This window comes from Macaca nemestrina, chromosome 10, assembly GCF_043159975.1.
Source record: "Macaca nemestrina isolate mMacNem1 chromosome 10, mMacNem.hap1, whole genome shotgun sequence".
In the NCBI taxonomy this organism is placed as follows: Eukaryota; Metazoa; Chordata; class Mammalia; order Primates; family Cercopithecidae; genus Macaca; species Macaca nemestrina.
This window is the reverse complement of record NC_092134.1, coordinates 56,305,445-56,327,005: the sequence shown is the minus strand read 5'-3', so window position 1 is coordinate 56,327,005 and position 21,561 is coordinate 56,305,445. Positions and strand designations below refer to the sequence as shown.

The 21,561-nt window shown below is 40.4% G+C and overlaps 1 protein-coding gene and 1 long non-coding RNA gene across 6 annotated transcripts in view; one reads left to right on the top strand and one right to left on the bottom strand.

The window, feature by feature from the left end:
- The window catches only part of LOC105473320 (E2F transcription factor 7), a 42,748-nt gene extending 27,054 nt beyond the window's left edge, over window positions 1–15,694 (bottom strand). Inside the window, exons 1-4 of one of the 5 annotated variants that reach the window (XM_011727076.3) lie at window positions 15,469–15,694; window positions 14,661–14,753; window positions 5,925–6,200; window positions 657–825 (exon numbers count right to left, since the gene is read on the bottom strand). In XM_011727076.3, coding sequence (XP_011725378.2) covers window positions 657–825; window positions 5,925–6,200; window positions 14,661–14,753 — 538 coding nt within the window. In that variant the 5' untranslated portion in view covers window positions 15,469–15,694. Of the gene's footprint in view, window positions 1–656; window positions 826–5,924; window positions 6,201–14,660; window positions 14,754–15,461 lie in introns of all 5 variants that reach the window. The other 4 variants (XM_071071396.1, XM_071071395.1, XM_011727077.3 and 1 more) reach the window with 4 other exon arrangements.
- Window positions 1–21,561, top strand: part of LOC105473321 (uncharacterized) — a 154,147-nt gene that overhangs the window by 41,320 nt on the left and 91,266 nt on the right. The window lies entirely within an intron of this gene.

Below are 21,561 nucleotides of genomic sequence, written 5' to 3'. Positions count from 1 at the left end.
GTGATTTCTGCTTACTTAACGATTGTCAACAATACGTTCATTCTGGAACTAACTGCAATGTCCACTAGGGGTCTCTATTTTGAAGCAGGTGTATATATATTTCCAGCACATACACCCATCTCACATCATACACTCACGCACGTGAACACACGGATTCTTCTTTGTTATAAGATTTAGTTGTTTGAGTTATGTCCAAACGACCTTTTCCTAGTTTGACCCACTTGCTGTGCCAATCATCGTATAGGGCTTTAAACATAATGCTCTTGCTCTCAAATCTTGCTTTACAAAGTTGAAATCACACCAGTTCTGAACTCCTGGAAGCATTATTAAAAATAAAAAGCAGGCTATTTCTAAATAGTTTTGCATCTGTCTGAAGTAGGATGAATTTAAAATATGAGATACTAATTTGTAATGAAACTCTATTATAAAAATATATTTTAAGGTTAAAAGAGACTGCATTCTCATTTGGTCCTGGAGGCTCCCTGAAATTCTGTGTATAATGAAAACAAATTTGACAATGACAAAGGAAGCTCTGCCTATTCCTCTGTCTTCACCCAATTGAGGGGCCCACACTACCTCAACCTTCAGCCTGCCCAAGGAAACCAGTTTCCCACTGTAACTGGAGACAGGCCTCCAGGTAATCTGATGATACATACCAAGACTGACAGCAACTTCATCTAGGGAGATGGTAGTTTTCTCAGTTGACAAGGGATAACTTGGATAGCGAGCTAGAAACTTCTGGCACAGGAGTCCTAAACTTTTCTGTTTTCTGCTTGGCCTTTGCTTTTCAAATTCGTCCACAGCACTGTCCCCAACAACATCAAGCTACAGAGGGCAGATAGAAGGGAGGGGGAAGATGTCACAGTTAACATCCTAATGGAGAAACGGCAATGGCCAGTACTGGCAAACTGGGGGGACATCTCAATCCACACCATCCTAGATTCTGGTTAAAATACATTTCCTAATCTAATTCCCTGAATGTTTTATCTATTGTCTTCTTTGGACTGATTTTTTTTTTCTCCTTTATAATTTGAGGCTGAGTCTATTAGTGAAAAGTTTGACAAATGAAAAATGCGAGTCATTTACAGGTTGCTACGGTCTAGCTACTAGTGCGCTCGCTGGGCCTGTGGAATCAGCATCACCAAGAGCTTATGAGATGTAGAAGCTCAGGCATCAGCTATATCAGAATCTGCCTTTTCATAAGATTCTAGGTGATTTTTATTTGACGTGGAAGTTTCAGATGCACTGGTCTGCATTCTGTCACCAAACTGCTTTAGATTTTACAATTGACCAAAGGTTGATGAAAGTGAACGAAGGCAGTCCAATCATATTCTTCCTTATCCTTTTATTTGTAAATACATTAAACTATCATCCTGTCTCCTTAACCCACATTTGAAAGGGGCTCCATTCAAGCCCCAAGAAAGTAAAAGGCTTTTCGACAAACAGATTCAAGAGAAAAGTCATATAATCATTTCTATAGATTCAGAAAAAACATTTGATAAATTTAACAGTCATTCATGATTTTCAAAAACACCTTTAAAAAACTAGGAATAACACACCGTGGCCTGTTGTGGGGTGGGGGGAGGGGGGAGGGATAGCATTAGGAGATACACCTAATGTAAATGACAAGTTAATGGGTGCAGCACACTAACATGGCACATGTATACATATGTAACAAACCTGCATGCTGTGCACATGTACCCTAGAACTTAAAGTATAATAATAACAATAATAAAAAAAAAACTAGGAATAACAGAGAACTTCTTCAATGAAGGGTATTCATGAAAACATCTATTTGTAAAACCTTGGACGTGTTCCCTTAAAGTCAGGAAACAATACGATGCCCATTATCACTTTCTCTTCTATATCATATTGAAGACCCTAGTCAATGCATGAGGACAACAAAAAGAAACTGAGGCACAGGGACTGGAAAGGAATCAGCTACTTTCCTTCTGCAGAATATGCCACTATTCACACAAAAACTCAAAAGAATGTCAGACAAATCATTAAAAATAGTAAGAGAATTTAGCAGGGTAGTTGAATACAAGATACTATGTTTTTAAAAATCAGCTGCATTCCTATACAACAGTAACAGCAAATACATTGAAAAGACATCATTTACAATAGCAACAAAAATGATAAGGATTTTAGAAATAAATCTAACAAAAATCTATTTGTATAAAATCCTAAAACTTAGATTTTAAAGAATACTTAAAATTTAGTGAAATACATTGTCTTCATAGATAAGAAAACTCAGTATCTTAAGGAGGTTAATTCTTAATCTCTAGATTAAATGCAATCTCAATAAAATCCAATCTGAAATACACATGGAAGAACAGCCCAGAGTAGCCCACAGACTCTGAAGTAAAATAAGCTGAGGGTCCTGTTTTACCTGATTATCAGTGCTTATTACAATAGGGTATTAGGGCAGGGATGGACAATGGAACAGGAAGAGTCCAGAAACAGACACACATGTAAATGGAATTTTGATATGAAAGCAGTTGCACTGCGAGCTGAGGGGAAGAGAAAGATCTCCTGAATAAATGGTGCAGGGACAACTGATGATACGTATAGAAAAACAAAGTTGTATTCTTGACTCACACCATACACAAAAAGCAATTCCAAATGGATCAAGGATTTCAACATGTAAAGCAAATTTTAAATGAAGAAAATGAAGGAGAATATTTTTCTAACCTTGGAATAGAGAAGAGCTTCTTCAGACACAAAAAACATTACCCTTAAAAGGAAAAAATGAACTATATTAAACTTAAGAACTTTTGTCCATCAAGAAATAACATAAAGGGAAAAGACAATTACCGAACTGAAAGAATAGATACATAACACATATAATATAGGTTTAGTATCATTATATAATCAACTCCTACAAATCCATACAACAACAACCAAAAAAAAAAAAAAAAAAAAACAATTAAAATTGGCCAAGAACACAAACAGGCATTTCACAGAGGAGCAAAAAACATGATGGCCAGTAAACATGTGGAAAGAAGCTTAATCTCATGAGTAATCAAAGAAAAGCCAATGAATATCACAAAAAGATATACATTATATAATCATGAGATTAGCAGAAATTACTAAATTAGACAATTTCAAGTGTCAGAGAGGATATGGATGACTAAAACTTTATTTATTTCCGGGGGGGGGGGCAAATAGTACTTTGGGAAGCAATTTGGCATTATCTTGTGAACATCTGCATATCTAATGACCTAGCACCTCCACCAGTAGGTATGTACCCAAAACAGTAGTTCTCAAACATTTTGCTCACAGGACCCCTTTATGTTCTTAAAAATTACTGAGGACTCCACAGGGCTTTTTGTTTATGTAGGTTATCTATTGATAGTTACCATGTTAGAAATTAAAATTGAGGCAGTTAAAATGTTTTGTGAGAAAGGGGTATTTTAAATGTTATTTTTCAAATCTCTTTAGTTTCTGGATTAATAGAAGAGAACTGATTCTTGTGTTTGCCTTTTGTAGTCAGTCTGTTGCAATATCCACATCATGTACTTCCTGGAAGACTCCAGTGTATACTTGGGAGAGAATGAGAGTTCAAGTGGCAAAGGTCTTTGTATAATTACGAAAAGAGTTTTGACCTCCTCACTCTCTGAAAACTGTCTGTGGACACTGAGGTCCCCAGATGACCCTTTGAGAACCACTATCCAAGGGAAACTGTTGTGTGTGTATACCAGGAGACATAAACAAGAACGAATATCATAGCATAGTCTGTATTAGCCCTAAACTGCAAATAGCTACAAACAGGAGAATGAATAAATTGTGGTGTAGTCATGCAGTGGATTATCATACAGCAATGAAAGAACTACAGCTACATGCAAAAACTTAAGGATGTATGTTGATTGACAAAAGCAAGTCCCCTAAGACTATACATACAAATTCAGAAGAGTGGTTACTCTGTTGGGGAGAGAGATGTAAATTAATTACATTGTACCCATTTTTGGGCTGAGAGGTAGATTCATGGTGTTAAAGGTACTGCAAAGGACAAGTGTATTTTAGATGATCAAATAGCCTATCAAAAGGTAATAAAGACTAGTTTAAAAAAGATATTAAAAGTCTGTTTTAACATTGAGTACCCCGAGACAGAAAGAAGGGAACACAATAGACACCAGGGCCTATTTGAGGGTAGAAGGTGAGAGGAGGGTGAGGATTGAAAAACTACCTATTGGATATTATGATGATTACCTGGGTGACCAAATTATCTGTACACCAAACACTCGCAAAGTGCAATTTACCCATGTAACAAACCTGCACATGTACCCAATGAACTTAAAATAAAAGTTAGAAAAAGAAAAAAAAAAAAAAACTACTTAAAACACTTGACTTTGATCTAATAAATCAGACATTAAAAGCATCAGTATAATAAGTTTTCTGGATACAAGATCAATACACATACACACACAAATCAATTATATTTGTATATACTAGAAACAAACTGTTGGTAATTGAAACTAAAAAAAAAAAAATACAATTTGCAATGGCATCAAAAAATTTGGAAACCTAGAGAGAAACCTGACAAAAGATGTATAACACCTCTATACCAAAAATTGTGAAACACTGCTGAAAGATATTAAAGCCCTAAATTTTAAAAGAAAGTCAGTTTTAAATCCGCCAAAATTTTAGGCATTTACTTCCTACAGGTGGTGAACATTTCTAGTGACTGATCAGCTAAAATCTCTCTATAAAGCCTGGGTAGAAACCAAAATTTTAATTGTTTTAGGGGCGTGTTTGGTAGAACAACTAGTTCTACCAAAGTAAGAGATCAACAATGTTACCTTGTGAAAGAGGTCACTAACAATTCCCACTGGCTGATTTTCACTTTGCTATATTTTTGTCAAAAAAAATTACAAAAAATCTAATACTTATATGCCTTTGACAACAAAAGGCATATTTAATCTTATTTAGTTTTTAGAACCCCAATAAAACCAGGACAGGTACCACGACCCTCATTTTACAGGTGAGTAAACTGAGATGCAGAGATCCTGAGTGACATCCCCCACTCACCCAGCTAGTGATTTGAACCCAAGGCCTTAGAAACCAGCTCCTTGTGTGTTGCACATCAAATATTAAACAGGAAGCCAAAGAACAGCCCAGACTTAAAAAAAGGAATTGTGAAATTCCTCTGGCTTCAAGCACGTAGGAACTACTGTGTGATTTGTATTTAGTTACGTGAAAGAATCTCTTACTACTAGCACTAATCTACCACTGCAATATATAGAACAGATTAAATTCATTTTGTTCTATGAATTTCAAGTTGTAATTCAAGACATCTTTTTTCTCTCTTTCCAATTACTTCATTTTGGCAATTTTTATAGCTTGAAAAATCCGCCAAAAAGAGAAAAATGGCTAAGAATACTGAAATCTGCAGAACTTTTCTTAGAAAGTCTAGGAAAAAGCTTGATGGGAAGTGAAAATAATTGACTTTTTTTTTTTAAACAAAGTATAGACATGCTGCTTATTCCACAGCACTGGTTCCCCACAGAACAGGTGATTTAACGATGGCTTAACGTCAATAGAGCCCCAAACTAACTGAACATATATAATAATGGAATTTCCTAAATAAAAACTATTTACATTAATATTATCCCTAAAATCTGGGCAAAATTAAAATTCACAGTAGCATTTAAATAATCTAAATTCCTTCATTAAATAAAAATGATTAAATATCATTTATCATTTTAAAATGAGCCCTCGTCCAGGGACGATCATACAGAAAAGAAAGCATTCATTATGAAAAATAAGATAGAATGAGAATTCTGCTATAAATCAAAAGATATTCAGTTTGCCACTGCTTTTGGCTTAATAGGAGCTGAAAAGTTGAGAGTTCTATGACTTTTTAATAATCAAGTAAAATTGTTTAAGTTCTATAAAATTCCTGAGAAGCACAGTCTGTTTACCTGTAGAGAATCTGTAAATGCATCGTCCTTGTTTTCAATGGGTCGGAATAGTCCCTTTTTCTTCTCCCGGTCCCTTATATCTGGGCTGGCAGCACTAATGAGCATCTTCAGGTTAGCTGTGGGTGTCCATGGTTCCACTTGCTGTCTGTCAACAAGCTTCACTGGAGTAATGGGATTTCTTTCTGGAGTAAACTTTTTTTGCTTTGATAAATCAATTGGTTCATTTTTTATTGGAGTCTTCGGGGCCATCCTTGAGCGATCAACAAATATATTTTCCTATTTTAAAAAAAAGACTTTTAGCAAGAATGAGAAAGGGCAGGTATCAGCTAAGAGTACACTTTGTTCCCACCATTCACTAAGACTTGAAAATACAAATAGGACCGTATGTTTAGGGCTGAAAAGTATTAGGATAGGACTAACAAAAAGTAGAAGGCATCATGGGAATCGAAGAGTGGCTGCAGTGAGAAGTAGATTATAATCTGCTACTCCTTTTACAGCTATCTTTCATGGTATCTCTGTAAGAGAAATCACAACGTATCTGTTACTGTTGCATGTTTGTAACAGATGAGAACTATGAGGGCGAATGCCGGTTGAGTCCATATTGTTTCTAAGTGTCATCTTTTTTCAAACACTACTTACAAGTTTGCATTGACTAGTGAAGAGCAACAATGCTTTTGTAGTTCAATGTGCACCAGTGCTAATACAAGCACTTAGTAGCAGGACCAGTTAATGGAAGAGCATCCAACAAAATCCCACATTTTAAGTCAACCTAGAGAGCTCTCTAATGTCATTCTCCTACTGCAGTGCATCTCAAACTACCCATGGTAAAGGACTCGTTTTTTTAGATTTCCAAACTCCTGCTAACTGATATGTGACCTTACTTCATAGGACTAATATGCAACACAACTCCCACCAGATGGGATTTGCCATTTGAGTTTGTCACTCAAACTGACCCATAGCTTCTTCAACAAGAGACCACTAATCATAAGCTCGGATATGGTGGCAATACTGAATTGCTACTGAGGTTTATTTTTCTTCCTTTTTTTTTTTTTTAAAGATAGGGTCTCACTCTGTTGCCCAGCCTGAGTACAGTGGTGTGATCGTGATTCACTATAGCCTCAAACTCCTGGGCATGTGCGATCCTCTTGCCTTAGCCTTCCGAGTAGCTGGGACCACAGACAACAGACATGCACCACTACACCCAATACTTTATTTTATTTTTTGGAGATAGGGTCTCGCTCTATCACCCAGGCTGGAGTGCAGTGGCATGATCACAGCTCACTGCAGCCTCAAACTCCTGGGCTCAAGTGATCTTCCCACCTCAGCCTCCCAAAGTGTTGGGATTTCCAGTGGTGTGCATAGTACAGTGGTGTGCACACCATTTCCAGTGCACACCACTGCACCCAGCTAATTTTTAAAATTTTGTGTGGAGACGGGGTCTCGCCATTTTGCCCAGGCTGGTCTTGAACTTCTGGCTTCAAGTGATTCTCCTGCCTCCGCCTCCCAAAGTGCTAGAATTACAGGCATGAGACACCATACCTGGCCCTTTAAAATTTTTTGTAGAGATTGGGGTCTCACTGTGTTACCAAGGCTCATCTCAAACTCCTGGCTTCAACTAATCGTCCCATCTTGGCCTCTCAAAGTGTTAGGATTACAGGCATGAGCCACCACACCTAGACTACTGAGGTTTTTAAGTGCTTAACTCCCAAGTTTCATTCTTTTTTGCACCCTGGTGATAGTTTGTGGAATAGCATCTGCCTCCAGACCACACTTTGAGGTAGAATGTCTTAAATAATTCTAAGAAAAGATTAACAATGGGCCCATTGTAAAAAAAGACGAAGTATATAGAATCCACCTTTGGAACTACCAAGTAATTAAAATGTATCTTTCCCCTAAAAAAGTTTCAAAAATTCAATATGAGAATTTGGTAATTCAATATTCAAAAACAGAAAGATACTGCTTTCTGTAGTATTCCCTTGCAGTCAACAGTGTCTTACATAATTACAAAGGGAGATGAATTATCTGTCACTCTGTCCCTGTACACTCTATATAGCTACTGAATGGTTGTGTTTTGGTTGAGCAGGGGTTTACAATAGTGTGTTCCTATAAATGAGCAATGTGTGAAGAGGTAAAATATTGGGAGAAACTGGAGTTTGTGTAGGCAAGGCAACTCTTGCTCCTTGGATCAGCAGAAGCTGCAAGCTAGCCATGGCAACATTCGGTGCTAGTGTAAGCAGAAGGAGAGGAGTCAGTGGAAGTGGCGATTTCTCATACTACAGTAAGTACCCGGCCCAGAGTGCTGCATCTACCCACCTCTTTTAACAAGTCCCTGTTAGCGTGCTATTCTGATAAAGGCTTCTACAGGTGAACTCTCAAGGGAAATTACTGTTTACTATGTGCCACACCCTGTTTCATGTATTTTGCATGTATTGACTCCTCATCCAATCCTGTGACATAGGCACTATATTTTTCCATTGTATAGATGAAGAAACTGAGGCACAGAGAAGTCAAATAACTTGCCTGAGGTCACCTATGACCTCATTCAGTGTAAAATCATTGGTATGCAAGAAATAGCTGAAGGCAGAACTTTCTGAAATTCTGCATCTAAAAATGAGCTTGTGTCCTGGGTACAGACCGGGAGGAAGTTATCTTTTTCTCAGCTCCAACCAAAGGTAGCCAGCAAGCCACTGATCCCCACTAGCACCTAGGGAGAGGCAGCATGGGGAAATAGTTATATGCGCAGGATGTAGATCCAGCTAACCTGCCCCTGCTTACATATCAGCAGGGGTGAGTGTGGCAAGTTCCTGTACCTCACTATACTTTATTTCTCTCAACTGAAAATGAAGTTCATAAAAATACCAATCTCAAGGGTTATGAGATTAGTTCCTGGAATATAGGGAGCGCTCAATAAAACTTAGCTATTATCTTTTCCCTCTTTCCTATTCTTTATTACCATTCACTCGCATTTTGAGCTAAATATACTACAGCACATCATATTGCTATTTAACTTCCTGGATGTGTGTCTTGTCTCAATAACAAGACTGTGCTCTTGAGAAGGTCAGGAAGCAAGTTCTACACGTCCTGTTAGTCACAATTTTTGGCACAATGCCTTGCCCACTGCAGGTACTCAAAGAACACTGTGCTTTGATGAGTTATTCCAAAAGCTATCCTCATGGTGGAGGGTGTGGTCCAGGCATGCTGGGTGGACAGAGATTTACACGCCTTCTCCACTGCTTCCAACAGAGTTAGTTTTTCCCTAGCAAGGGAGCAATTGAGAATGGATTATTTCTTCATACACTTTGATATATTTTCACTGTAGTTTACCGAATACTTAAAGTAGGATGGGAGTTAGGTCATGTGGTAGGTTATGATTGTATTACACCTCTACATCAAGAGAAAACAATGCTAAGCCAATTGTATTCTAGGGTCTCAGGTGGACAGAAAGTCAATTGCAATCTAGTCACACCTTGCTCCATCTATCTGTCCTGCTATGCTGACAGCACATACGGCTGTGGAAAGGGCACTGCAATGGAAACCTGATTTGTGTCCCAGCTGTTTGTATCTTTTTGATCCTGGACAACTGTTTATTCTTTCTGGGCCCAGGTTTCCGTATGTATAAAATGAGGAATTTAGATGAAAGTGTCTATCTCCAAGGTTTTCTAGCAAGGCTGCCTCGCTGTGGAGTGGATGCTGGGATGTACCCTATCACTTCAGACATGACTCATTCCCCAGCTGCTGGAAGTAATGCCAACAGTCATCCCATAACCGGAAGGCTTTGGCTGAAGACGGCTGACTCGTCCAAGGTCACACCACTTCCTGGGAAGCCTCTCCTGTACTCACTGGCTGGCAGAAGTAGCACAGACATATAAAAGCCAGGCCTCTGGGAGGCCAAGGTGGGCGGATCACGAGGTCAGGAGATGGAGACCATCCTGGCTAACATGGTGAAACTCCGTCTCTACTAAAAATACAAAAACAAAAATTAGCCGGGCATGGTGGCAGGCACCTGTAGTCCCATCTACTCTGGAGGCTGAGGCAGGAGAATGGCGTGAACCCGGGAGGCGGAGCTTGCAGTGAGCCAAGGTCATGCCATTGCACTCCAGCCTGGGCGACAGAGCGAGACTCCGTCTCAAAAAAAAAAAAAAAAAAAAAAGCCAGGCCTCCTTGCCCCAATTCTGGACTCCTCTGATGGCTGCCCTGGAACTCCCCAGAGGGTAACTTCCACTGTGACAGTATTGCAGCTCCACTTATCCTTCTGTCCAATTCCATGCCTTCCTGTCCCTTCCATAAGCATTGATCCCAAGAGTACTTCCTAATAAACCTCCTGCACACTTAACCTCTGGGTAAGATCTGCTTCAGGAAATCTAACCTGCAACAGCCTGGAAATCACTCCCTCCATTAGAGTGTCTGGAGAAATGTATCCTGTCAAATGGCCCTCTAGTTCTCTATATAAATAGAGGTAATACACCTTGGCTTACCTACCATAGAGTTGCTGTGATGATGAGCTCAGAAGGTCAAAGCACTCTGTCATCTGTGAAGTGCTATACAAATGTTCATTATTATTACTAATAACACCAGCACACTGACTATAGGTAAACTGGTTTGTGCTGCCACAGAAAGGTCTTCGTTGTCTTGGTTCTAGTCCTGCTCCTGTGTCCGATACGGCTTTGATCATGTTATCTCAAACAATATACACAGTCAAGTGTATATATTAGCTCTGGGCCATATTTAGCCAACCTCTTTTTCAGTTCCCTCTCATGCACATCCCACAGTCTGCCCAAACAGTCCCCTTGCTACTCAGACCTGCCCTGCACTTTATCACAGCAAAGCTGGTACTCACACCACCACTTCCTCTTTAATGCCACTGGCTTTGCCTGTTGAAATTCTGTCTACTATTTAAGTCTCATTGCAACGACTACATGTTAGAAAGTGTCTCCTTCTAGCTATGGTCCAACAACTCTCCTTCTTTCCAGAGCACACTTTCTAGAAGCAATCCCCACTGAGGGTTTTCTCTGCCTACCTCCTAGGGGTTCCTCAAACTACCAGTCTGTTCTGATCCACTGGTCTTACTTAGGTCACCTCTCACTTGCCAGATCAAGTCAATGGCAAAATATCTTACTTGACCTCACTGCAGCAGTTAAGACTGTTGACTATTCTTTGCTCTATAGAACTCTCAGCCCTTAACTTATGAGATTCCACTGTTTCTTTCTCTCCTGGTTCTTCTCATACTTCTGGCTGTGCCTTCTCAGCCTCCTTCTATTTTCACTCTTACAAACCAAACCGCAAGAGTCCACACACAACCCTTTGCTGCTCTCTCACTATTTGCCACTCCCATGTATAGAGCTTTAAAATCAGCCTGTATGCTGACAATTCCTGTTCGGACTTGATGATGACCTTTCCTGAATTCCAAAATCAGGCTACCTGCTGCTTTCTGCACATATTTATTTACCTATAAATCACACAGCTACAAACATATTCTAAACCGAACTCACTTTCCTTCTCACCCGCTCCCAAAAGAGATGAATGACCTTCAAAGAACACCCATGTCCATTAAGTTTGGGCATTGTCCCCAAATATGCCATGCTCATTTCCACTTCTTCACTAGCTCCCCTCCTTTCTACTTGCCTGAGACTCAGTATTCCTTCCTTCCAGCCACAGCTCAAGTGCTAGCTCCTTCACAAAGCTCTCCTAGCCTCTTTGCCCCAGACTACCTGTTTTCTACTTTTGTTGTCTCAGGTGCATTGTAAACAGGTAAGAGGCATAGTAACTTTGGATAATGAAGCCGGAAACTCCTTTATGTTTTAAAGAAAAGTTTCTCCATGACTACTAAGAAGGTGCATGCATAATACAGTACTTACAGACCCTGACCAAAGGGCAAATGGCCAAGAAAGAAATCCTCTAAATGACTGCTGATCCAGCAAGACACCACTCCAGGTATTCCCCAGAGAGATTCCAAGAAGGAACAACTCAGCACCACTAGCTTCCAGTCACTCTTGATTTCTTGAACAGTTTTTGAATGCTCATACCTCATGCTGTTTCTTCTGCCTAAAATGTCCATCTCGTTCACTCTTGCTTTCTTGGAGGTTGAGCTTCCTCATCCACTAATGCTTAGCCCAAATGTCCCTTCCTCTGTGAAGCTTTTTAACTCTCTCTGAACTTCCCATGAATTTATTTCCTCCTCTTCTTTCTGCCCAGGTAATTTGTTCCTACTCCTAGTATAGCACTTACCAAATCACAGTATAGTTTTACATTTGGGCCCCTGAAAGTCTCCCTGGTAACTGAGGGCAGGGTGGACATCATGCTCATCTTTAGGCTATCAGTCTAATTCCAAACAGTGTGAAGGCTATGTGCCTATGGGTGCTTTACAAAAACTCAATGTGGGGAGTATTATATATTAATTCCAATTCATGGAAGAAAAAAATGGACTTAGGGAGATTAGGAAACTCATTAAATCACCATATCCCCAGCATCTGGAACAAAAATATTTGTTGAAAGACCTTGTAAGTATATTTGTTTTAGGTCACATAGCTAACAAATGGCAAAGCAGGAAATCAAACCCAGGACCCCTTGGCTCTTAAACCCCATGTTTTCATTATCCCTAGAAAGCATCCTTCCTTTACTTCATAGCAGCATGAAAACGAGAGACAGAAGCCCCTCCTAGTAACTCTATGAAAGCACACTGTTCTCATCTCTTGCCTTCTATTTGAGGTGACATAATCCCTGCTTATAAATGTTATTTCAAACATTTTCACTGCTTTCCCAATCTCTTTAAGTCACTTGAGTTTTTTTTCCCACACACATTAGAATGTGAAAGTTCAACTGGACACAGTAGCACTTTCTGATGCTAGAGGAGAAGGGTCCCTGTTGAAGGTACTTGATAAGTCATTGACCCAGAGGAAGAGAAGCAAAGCACTAACTTAGACTTTATATAAATGTACAGATATATATTTTTTCAAGGCTGAACCATCCAAATTGGAAAGGAACACAAAGTTTTGCTCTAAAACTCTCAAAGTCAAAACTCTGAATATACACTTTAAGTCTGGGCATTTCTACCCTCATGACTTAGATAATTTAAAAAAAAAAAAAAAAAGCCACTTTAAATAATCTTCACTTTATCTGTGATTTCACTTCCAGTGGCCAACTGTGGTCCAAAAATATCACATGGAAAATTCCAGAAATAAACAATTCATGAGTTTTAGACTGTGTGCAGTTCTGTGTAATGAACTCTCACGTCATCCTGCTCCATCCTGCTTGGGATGTGACTCACCCCTTTGTCCACCGTATTTGCACTGTAGACACTACCTGCTCGTTCATTAGTCACTTAGCAGCCACTGTGTTATCAGGCTGGCCGTCATGGTATTGCAGTGCTCATGTTCGAGTAACTCTTATTTGACTTCATAATGGCTCCAAAGCACAAGAGTAGTGATGCTGGCCATTTGGATATGCCAAAGGGAAGCGATAAAGTGCTTCTTTTAAGTGAAAAGGTGAACGTTCTTGACTTAAGGAAAGAAAAAAATCGTACACCGAGGTTGCTAAGATCTACTGTAAGAATTTCCTATCTGTGAACTTGTAAAGAATGAAAAAGAAATTCATGCTAGTTTTGCTGTCATACCCCAAACTGCAAAAGTTATAGCCATGGTACATAAGTGCTTAGTTAAGATGGAAAAGGCACTAAATTTGGGGGTGGAAAACATAAACAGAATAAGCAGAAATGTGTTCCAACTAATGGCAATCCGGTTCACTATTATCCACAGTTTCAGGTACTCACCGCAGGTCTTGGAACACATTCCCTGTGGATAAGGGGGACTACTGTATTTCTTTACCTAATAAAAATAAATCAAAATGCTGGACAAAAAAATCCCTACATGGGGGAGCATACAATTTCGCATCTATCCTAAATTAACAATTATCAAGTATTCTTTAAAGGCTCATATGAGCATGGGTTGCTTTGCAACCAAGGAGTTTCACTGTTGATGCTAAGCCTAAAAATAAGACCAGGAGCTCAGAGAAGTTCAATGCCCAAGTTGCTACTCACAGATTTATATTCAAAGTTTCTAAAACTTGTTTTGTTATTTCTATTTGCCTCTGCCGAAAAGTGCTCAGATAGTTGAGACATTGTTATGGCCAGTTTCTTTGTAATGTTTCTTGAAAACAACACCTTGGTCTTACAAATCACAAGGAGTGCAAAATGTGAGGGAATGGCTCAGTGCAAAACTAGCAATAGTATGGTAAAACATTCAGAATATACTGATGAGTTCAGCCACTTTATCTCCCTATATGGGAGGCACTGGTCTACTCTTGGGTGAATGGAACAGTCTCTGGGAGCTAGTTCATCGGTATGAAGACATTTCACAGCACTTTAATAATCCAGCATTTATGCCTACAAAGGTCTATTTTCCTGGGAACGGAGGCTTAGCATTCCTACAGAGCATTAGCCACACCACCCTTGACAACTATATTATAAACTTTGATTGCTGTAGCCAGCATATTTTTGACGGATATAAATTGGTTACAACATTACATGTAACCTCACCTATTTTTCCCACTATATCTGAGAGTAGAATTGCAACAATAATGGTTTGGATCGCTCTATTTTTTAAAAAAGAATGTTTCTATAATGTTTATCAATATTACTTACTATGCTTAAATACAAATACAAATGGCATGTTGGAACACTTAATTGAATTCAACATCACCATCCTTAATATGTTAGAAACTAAGGTGTTTATGTTAGCTCACCTTTTGTGCATTTTCCCCATCTTCAATTGCAAAATCCAGTCTGGGCTGCCTGGGGCTGATCAGGTCTTTTAGTGTTAAACAATTTACCTCCATCTGTAATGCACAATTACACTAGAAAATGATTTTGCAATTAGGTACCTTTTCCTCAAACAAAAATATCTACATATGTGTTACTTGTTTGTCAGTATGAAACTCCCCCTTGCCTAAGCACATCCTGGGCATTTCCAGGAGTTGTAGCCACCCTTAACTTTCTAAAACACACGAACAAACTCAAACACCTAAAGTGTGCTTAGTAATACTGAAAATCTGGGAAGAAAAAAAATCTACAAAAACAGTACTTCTTTATGAAAAGCTAGACGGCAAAATAAAGTTACCAAGTCGGAAGGGTGTTGGGCAAATCTGTCAGAAAGTACAGGGTCTCCCAGGTCAGTTAATTTTGGCGCAAAGAACTGAGAGGAATTCGGCTTTGAGGGGTTTTGAATCAGGGGGAAGGAAACCCGATCGCCAGACCAAACCCACTCAGCGCTGAGCGTAGCCCCTTCCCAGGCCTCTGAGCAGATCCCCCAAATAAACTCCTCCAATGAAAGCCCCAAGTTGTGGGGAAGGGCAAATTCCCTCTACTGCCGGGCTGGAGGGAGAGCTGCACCCGGCACACCCTCTGCGCACCGGGTCCCCCGGCAGAAACATCTCGAGCCCTCGCCAGCCGGGGGACGTAAGGGGTGGCAGGTTGGCAGCCGGGGCGGGAGGGGTCCCCGTATCCCAATTCCCGCCTCCCCACCAGCGCTGGGGCCACACGCTTACCGCTTACCCCTGCTTTCCGAAGGAGGCTTCCTGCCTCTGCAGGGACCTCCACCGACCCAAGCCGATGAGGGAAGGTGGTGCGGCGATCAGCAGCCGGGCGGCGGCATCGGGAAGGGAGAGCTAGGTGCGCAGATCCCCGCGCCGAGTGCCCTGGACTGGCGGGGACCCCGCGGCGTCCCTACAGCGCCAGCGCTCAGACCCGCCGAGCGCGACTCCAGCCTGGATCGTAGTCCCCGCTAAAACACCTCCTCTGGCGCCTTGAGACCGAATTTGAGAATCCACCAATCAGCGGCGGCCGGCGGGGTGGCCCCGGCCAATCGTGTGGCAGCACGGCTCGGGCTCACCACCCCTCGGAGTCTTGGCGCTCCGAGTCGCGCGTTTTGCCCTCACCCGCCCAATTGTTGCCGCCTCGGCCCCCTCCCCCTTCCGGGTACCTGGAAACCTCGGGCCTGGGAGCCAATTCCTGCTGGGGACGCGGGCCCGGGCGGCCGCGGGAAGCCAAGGTGGGGGCGGCGCGGGGCGGCGCGGGGCGGCGGGAGAAGGAAGAGGAGGAGGAGGAGGGCTCTTTTGTTATGTATAGAAGACCCGCGCACGTCCCCAAGGCTTGCCGCGCCCGGGGACCCCGGGCACAGCCAGAGGAGAGGAAAGCAGATGGGGTTTGGAAGAACGATCTCCACCCTCTGGATGCTGCTGCTGCCGCCATCCCCACCCGCCCTCAGCAACCTGTGCGGAAGCGGAGTTGTCCAGACTTGCCGGGGCAAACTTCCTAACACCGCACGCTGGTGTGACACATGAACCATGGTTACCGCTCTGCTGTGAGCAGATGGCACGCCAGTTAGCCCTGGAGACTAGACTGGAAGCCAAACCAGAAGTTTGTGTGTGTGTGTGTGTGTGTGTGGCAAATCCGGAAATGTTTTTTGGTGTTCCCTTTTCGGCACATTGCAAATAATTAGGAGGGAAAAAGCTTTATGTAAAAAAGTAATTCTTTGCAATAGGGACTAGCATTCTGGGCAACAGTCTAGAAAATTTCCTCAACACCACTGATTTGTATTAACTGTTTCACTTCTTTCATCCTACAGTTTCTTGTTTAAAATATGAATGTTGGTAGTGATAGATTTTTTTTACAAAATAGACTTTATTGTTTAGAAGTTTTCAATTTACAGAAAAATTGAGATAGTACCAAGAATACCCGTATATTCAGCACCCAATCTCACCCACTATTAACATTTTGTGTTAGTATAGAATATTTTTTGAAATTAATGAACTAATATTGGTAGATTCTTCTGAGCTAAAGTCATTACTTTATTCAGATTTCCTTAATTTTTTCCTAATGCCTTTTTTTTTTTTTCTGTTCAGGATACCACATTACCTTTAGTTCCCATGTCTCTGTAGGCTCCTTTTGGCTATGACAGTTTCTCATACTTTCCTCATTTTTGACACCTGGACATTTTTGAGTTGTATCGGTCAAGTATTTTGTAGGATATCCCTCAACTGAAATGTGAGACAGCCTTAAAGCATCAGACATTCTTAAATGTACAGACATTTCCCTACACCCCATATACTTTACAGCAAAGGTATCATTTTCCTTTCTGTACCAAGGCTCCACTCTTCACCACTTATCCTCCAAATATTTTTATTTTATTTTTGGAGATGGAGTCTCGTGCTGTCACCCAGGCTGGAGTGTAGTGGCAAGATCTCGGCTCACTGAAACCTCCACCTCCTGGGTTCAAGCGATTCTCTGTCTCAGCCTCCCGAGTAGCTGGGATTACAGCCGTGCTCCACCACGCCCGGCTATTTTTTGTATTTTCAGTAGAGACGGGGTTCCACTGTGTTGGCCAGGCTGGTCTTGAACTCCTGACCTCAGGTGATCCGCCTGCCTCCACCTCCCAAAGTGCTGGGATTACAGGTGTGAGACACTGCGCACGGCCTCAAATACATATATTTTAAATGAACTCTCAGCAGAATTCAGACTGCTCAATCACGTCCTTCACTTCGTACTCTAGATTGCTGGTAAATAGAGCCTTAAAAAAAAAAAAATCACTGCTAGGTCATACACTGAAAAGAGAAAAGTGTACAAAACATTAAACAAAAGAAACAATAGTAATAAAAATCTGACATTTTTATAGGAATAACATTTTGAACTGAAAACTCTTTTGTAGGTAGAAGCCTAATGAGAAGTTTAAAGAATAAAAAATTGCAACTTATTAAATTTTGCACATATATGGAAACAGGAAGTAGATAAGGAAATACTTTTCCCAACGGTATTCATTTTCTAATGCTGTTGTAACAAATTACCACAACTGGCTTATGAGGACAGGGATTTATTCTCTCACATTTCTGGAAAGTTAAGGTGTTCCCAGGGCTACACTCCAGGGGCTCTTATCCTTTTCTTCTTCCTGTTTCTGGTGGCTGTTAACAATCCTTGACTTGTGGCAGCCTCACTCCAATCTCTACCTCCATAGTTACGTTGCTTTCTCTTTTGTCTGTTAAGTCTCTCCCATGTGTCTCCTATGAGGATACCTGTCACTGAAATTAGGTCCTACCTGGATAGTCCAGGATGATCTCATCTTGAGATCTTCAATTTAATTGCATCTGGGAAGATCCTCTTTCCAGAGTCATGTTCCTTCATGGGTTCTGGGGATTAGGACATGAACACACCTTTTTGGAGCCCACCAGTCAGCCTTCTAGACCAACATTCAAATTATTAAAGTCCATTCATTTCTCTGATATTTCAAAATACTAGTGATGGTTTCTTTGAGGTTAGACAGTTTAATGGTGCAGAACTTTTCCTAGCATTTTCAGAGTAAAAGTACTTTTTCTATTTTGATACAAATGTAGCCGCTATTCAAGTTACAAAAAAAAAAACTCAGTTGGATACATCACTTCAGGCACTTATAATTTCATTGATTATAGGAGTTATCTTAGATTTGGAGGAAAACTGGAAAACAAATATTTGATGGACAAATTCAGAGACATTATTCCGACACACTTATATTGATGTTTTATATTGATGTTTTTAAGTCCCAGAATGCATACATAACCTGTCAATCTCTCGCTGATTCAGTTAACACTGATGTTGGCTGAGAATTAGGCTGGAGTATCAAGAAGAGTTTCGACATGTGACCTCTCCATATGGCCTGGTCCTCCTTACAGCATGGCAGCTCAAGATAGTTGGACTTCTTCCAGGGTGGCTTCTGGGATCCAAAATGAACATGCCATGTAGCAAAGTGGAAATAGTATCACCTTTTGTGATGTAGCCTGAGAAATGATAGCATCAATTCCACTACAGTTTTTGGGAGGAAGCAGTCAAAAATCCACCCATATTCAAGGGGAGAAGACATATACCTCACTCTCAATGGGAGAAGTGTCAAAGAATTTGGGGCTATATTTTTTTCTCTCTCTCTCTATATGTGTGTGTATATATATACATATATATTTATATACGTGTATATGTGTATATATTTAAATTATACTTAAGTTCTGGGATGCATGTACAGAACATGCAAGTTTGTTACATAGGTATACACATGCCCTGGTGGTTTGCTGCACCCATCAACCCGTCATCTACATTAGCTATTTCTCCTAATGCTACCCCTCCCCTTGCCTCCCACCCCTGACTGACCCAGGGGGTGATGTTCCCCTCCCTGTGTCCATGTGCTCTCATTGTTCAACTCCCACTTATGAGTGAGAACATGCAGTGTTTGGTTTTCTGTTCCTGTATTAGTTTGCTGAGAATGATGGTTTTCAGCTTCATCCATCTCCCGGCAAAGTACGTGAACTCATCCTTTTTTATGGCTCCATAGTATTTCATGGTGTATATGTGCCACATTTTCTATTATTGATGGGCATTTGGATTGGTTCCAAGTCTTTGCTATTGTAAACAATGCTGCAATAAACAAAGGTGTGCATGTGTCTTTACAGTAGAATGATTTATAATCCTTTGGGTATATACCCAGTAATGGGATTGCTGGGTCAAATGGTATTTCTGGTTCTAGATCCTTGATGAATCACCACACTGTCTTCCACAATGGTTGAACTAATTTACACTCCCACCAACAGTGTAAAAGTTTCCCTATTTCTCCATATCCTCTCCAGCATTTGTTGTTTCCTGACTTTTTAATGATTGCCATTCTAACTGGAATGAGATGGTATCTCACTGTAGTTTTGATTTGCATTTCTCTAATGACCAGAAATGATGAGCTTTTTTTCATATGTTAGTTGGCCACATAAATGTCTTCTTTTGAGAAGTGTCTGTTCATATCCTTCACCCACTTTTTGATGGGTTTTTTTTTTTTCTTGTAAATTTGTTTAATTTCCTTGTAGATTTTGGATATTAGTCCATTGTCAGATGGATAGATTGCAAAAATTTTCTCCCATTCTGTAGGTTGCCTGTTCACTCTGATGATAGTTTCTTTTGCTGTGCAGAAGCTCTTTAGTTTAATTAGATCCTATTTGTCAATGTTGGCTTTTGTTGCCATTGCTTTTGGTATTTTAGTCTTTGTCCATGCATATGTCCTAAATGGTATTGCCTAGGTTTTCTTCTAGGGTTTTTATGATTTTAGGTCTTATGTTTAAGTCTTTAATCCATCTTGAGTTAATTTTTGTATAAGGTATAAGAAAGGGGTCCAGTTTCAGTTTTCTGCATATGGCTAGCCAGTTTTCCTAACACCATTTATTAAATAGGGAAACCTTTCGCCATTGCTTGCTTTTGTCAGGTTTGTCAAAGATCAGATGGTTGTAGATGTGTAGCATTATTTCTCAGGCCTCTGTTCTGTTCCATTGGTCTATATATCTGTTTTGGTACCAGTACCATGCTGTTTTGGTCACTGTAACATTGTAGTATAGTTTGAAGTCAAGTAGCGTGATACCTCCAGCTTTGTTCTTTTACTTAGGATTGTCTTGGGTTCTTTTTGGTTCCACATGAAATTTAAAGTAGTTTTTTCTAATTCTGTGAAGGAAATCAATGGTAGCTTGATGGGGATAGCATTGAATCTATAAATTACTTTGGGCAGTATGGCCATTTTCATGATATTGATTCTTCCTGTCCAAGAGCAGGGAATGTTATTTCATTTGTTTGTATCCCCTCTTATTTCTTTGAGGAGTGGTTTGTAGTTCTCCTTGAGGAGGTCCTTCACATGCCTTGTAAGTTGGATTCCTAGGTATTGTATTCTCTTTGTAGCAATTGTGAATGGGAGTTCACTCATGATTTGGCCGTCTATTTGTCTGTTATTGGTGTACAGGAATGCTTGTGATTTTTGCATATTGATTTTGTATCCTGAGATTTGGCTGAAGTTGCTTATCGGCTTAAGGAGATTTTGGGCCAAGATGACGGGGTTTTCTAAATATACAATCACGTCATCTGCAAACAGAGACAATTTCACTTCTCTTTCTATTTGAATACCCTTTATTTCTTTCTCTTGCCTGATTGCCCTGGCCAGAACTTCCAATACTATGTTGAATAGGAGTGGTGAGAGAGGGCGTCCTTGTCTTGTGCCGGTTTTCAGAGGGAATGCTTCCAGTTTTTGCCCATTCAGTACGATATTGGCTGTGGGTTTGTCATAAATAGCTCTTATTATTTTGAGATATGTTCCATCAATACCTAGTTTATTGAGAGTTTTTAGCATGAAGGGCTGTTGAATTTTATCGAAGACCTTTTCTGCATCTATGGAGATAATCATGTGGTTTTTTTCATTGGTTCTGTTTATGTGATGAATTACGTTTATTGATTTGCGTATGTTGAACCAGGCTTGCATCCCACGGATGAAGCTGACTTGATTGTGGCGGATAAGCTTTTTGATGTGCTGCTGGATTCGGTTTGCTAGTATTTTATTGAGGATTTTTGCATCGATGTTCATCAGGGATATTTGCCTGAAAATTTTTTTTTTGTTGTGTCTCTGCCAGGTTTTGGTATCAGGATGATGTTGGCCTCATAAAATGAGTTAGGGAGGATTCCCTCTTTTTCTGTTTTTTTTTTTTTTTTTTTTTGAATAGTTTCATAAGGAATGGTACCAGCTCCTCCTTGTACCTCTGGTAGAATTCGGTTGTGAATCCTTCTGGTCCTGGGTGTTTTTTGGTTGGTAGGCTATTAATTTCTGCCTCA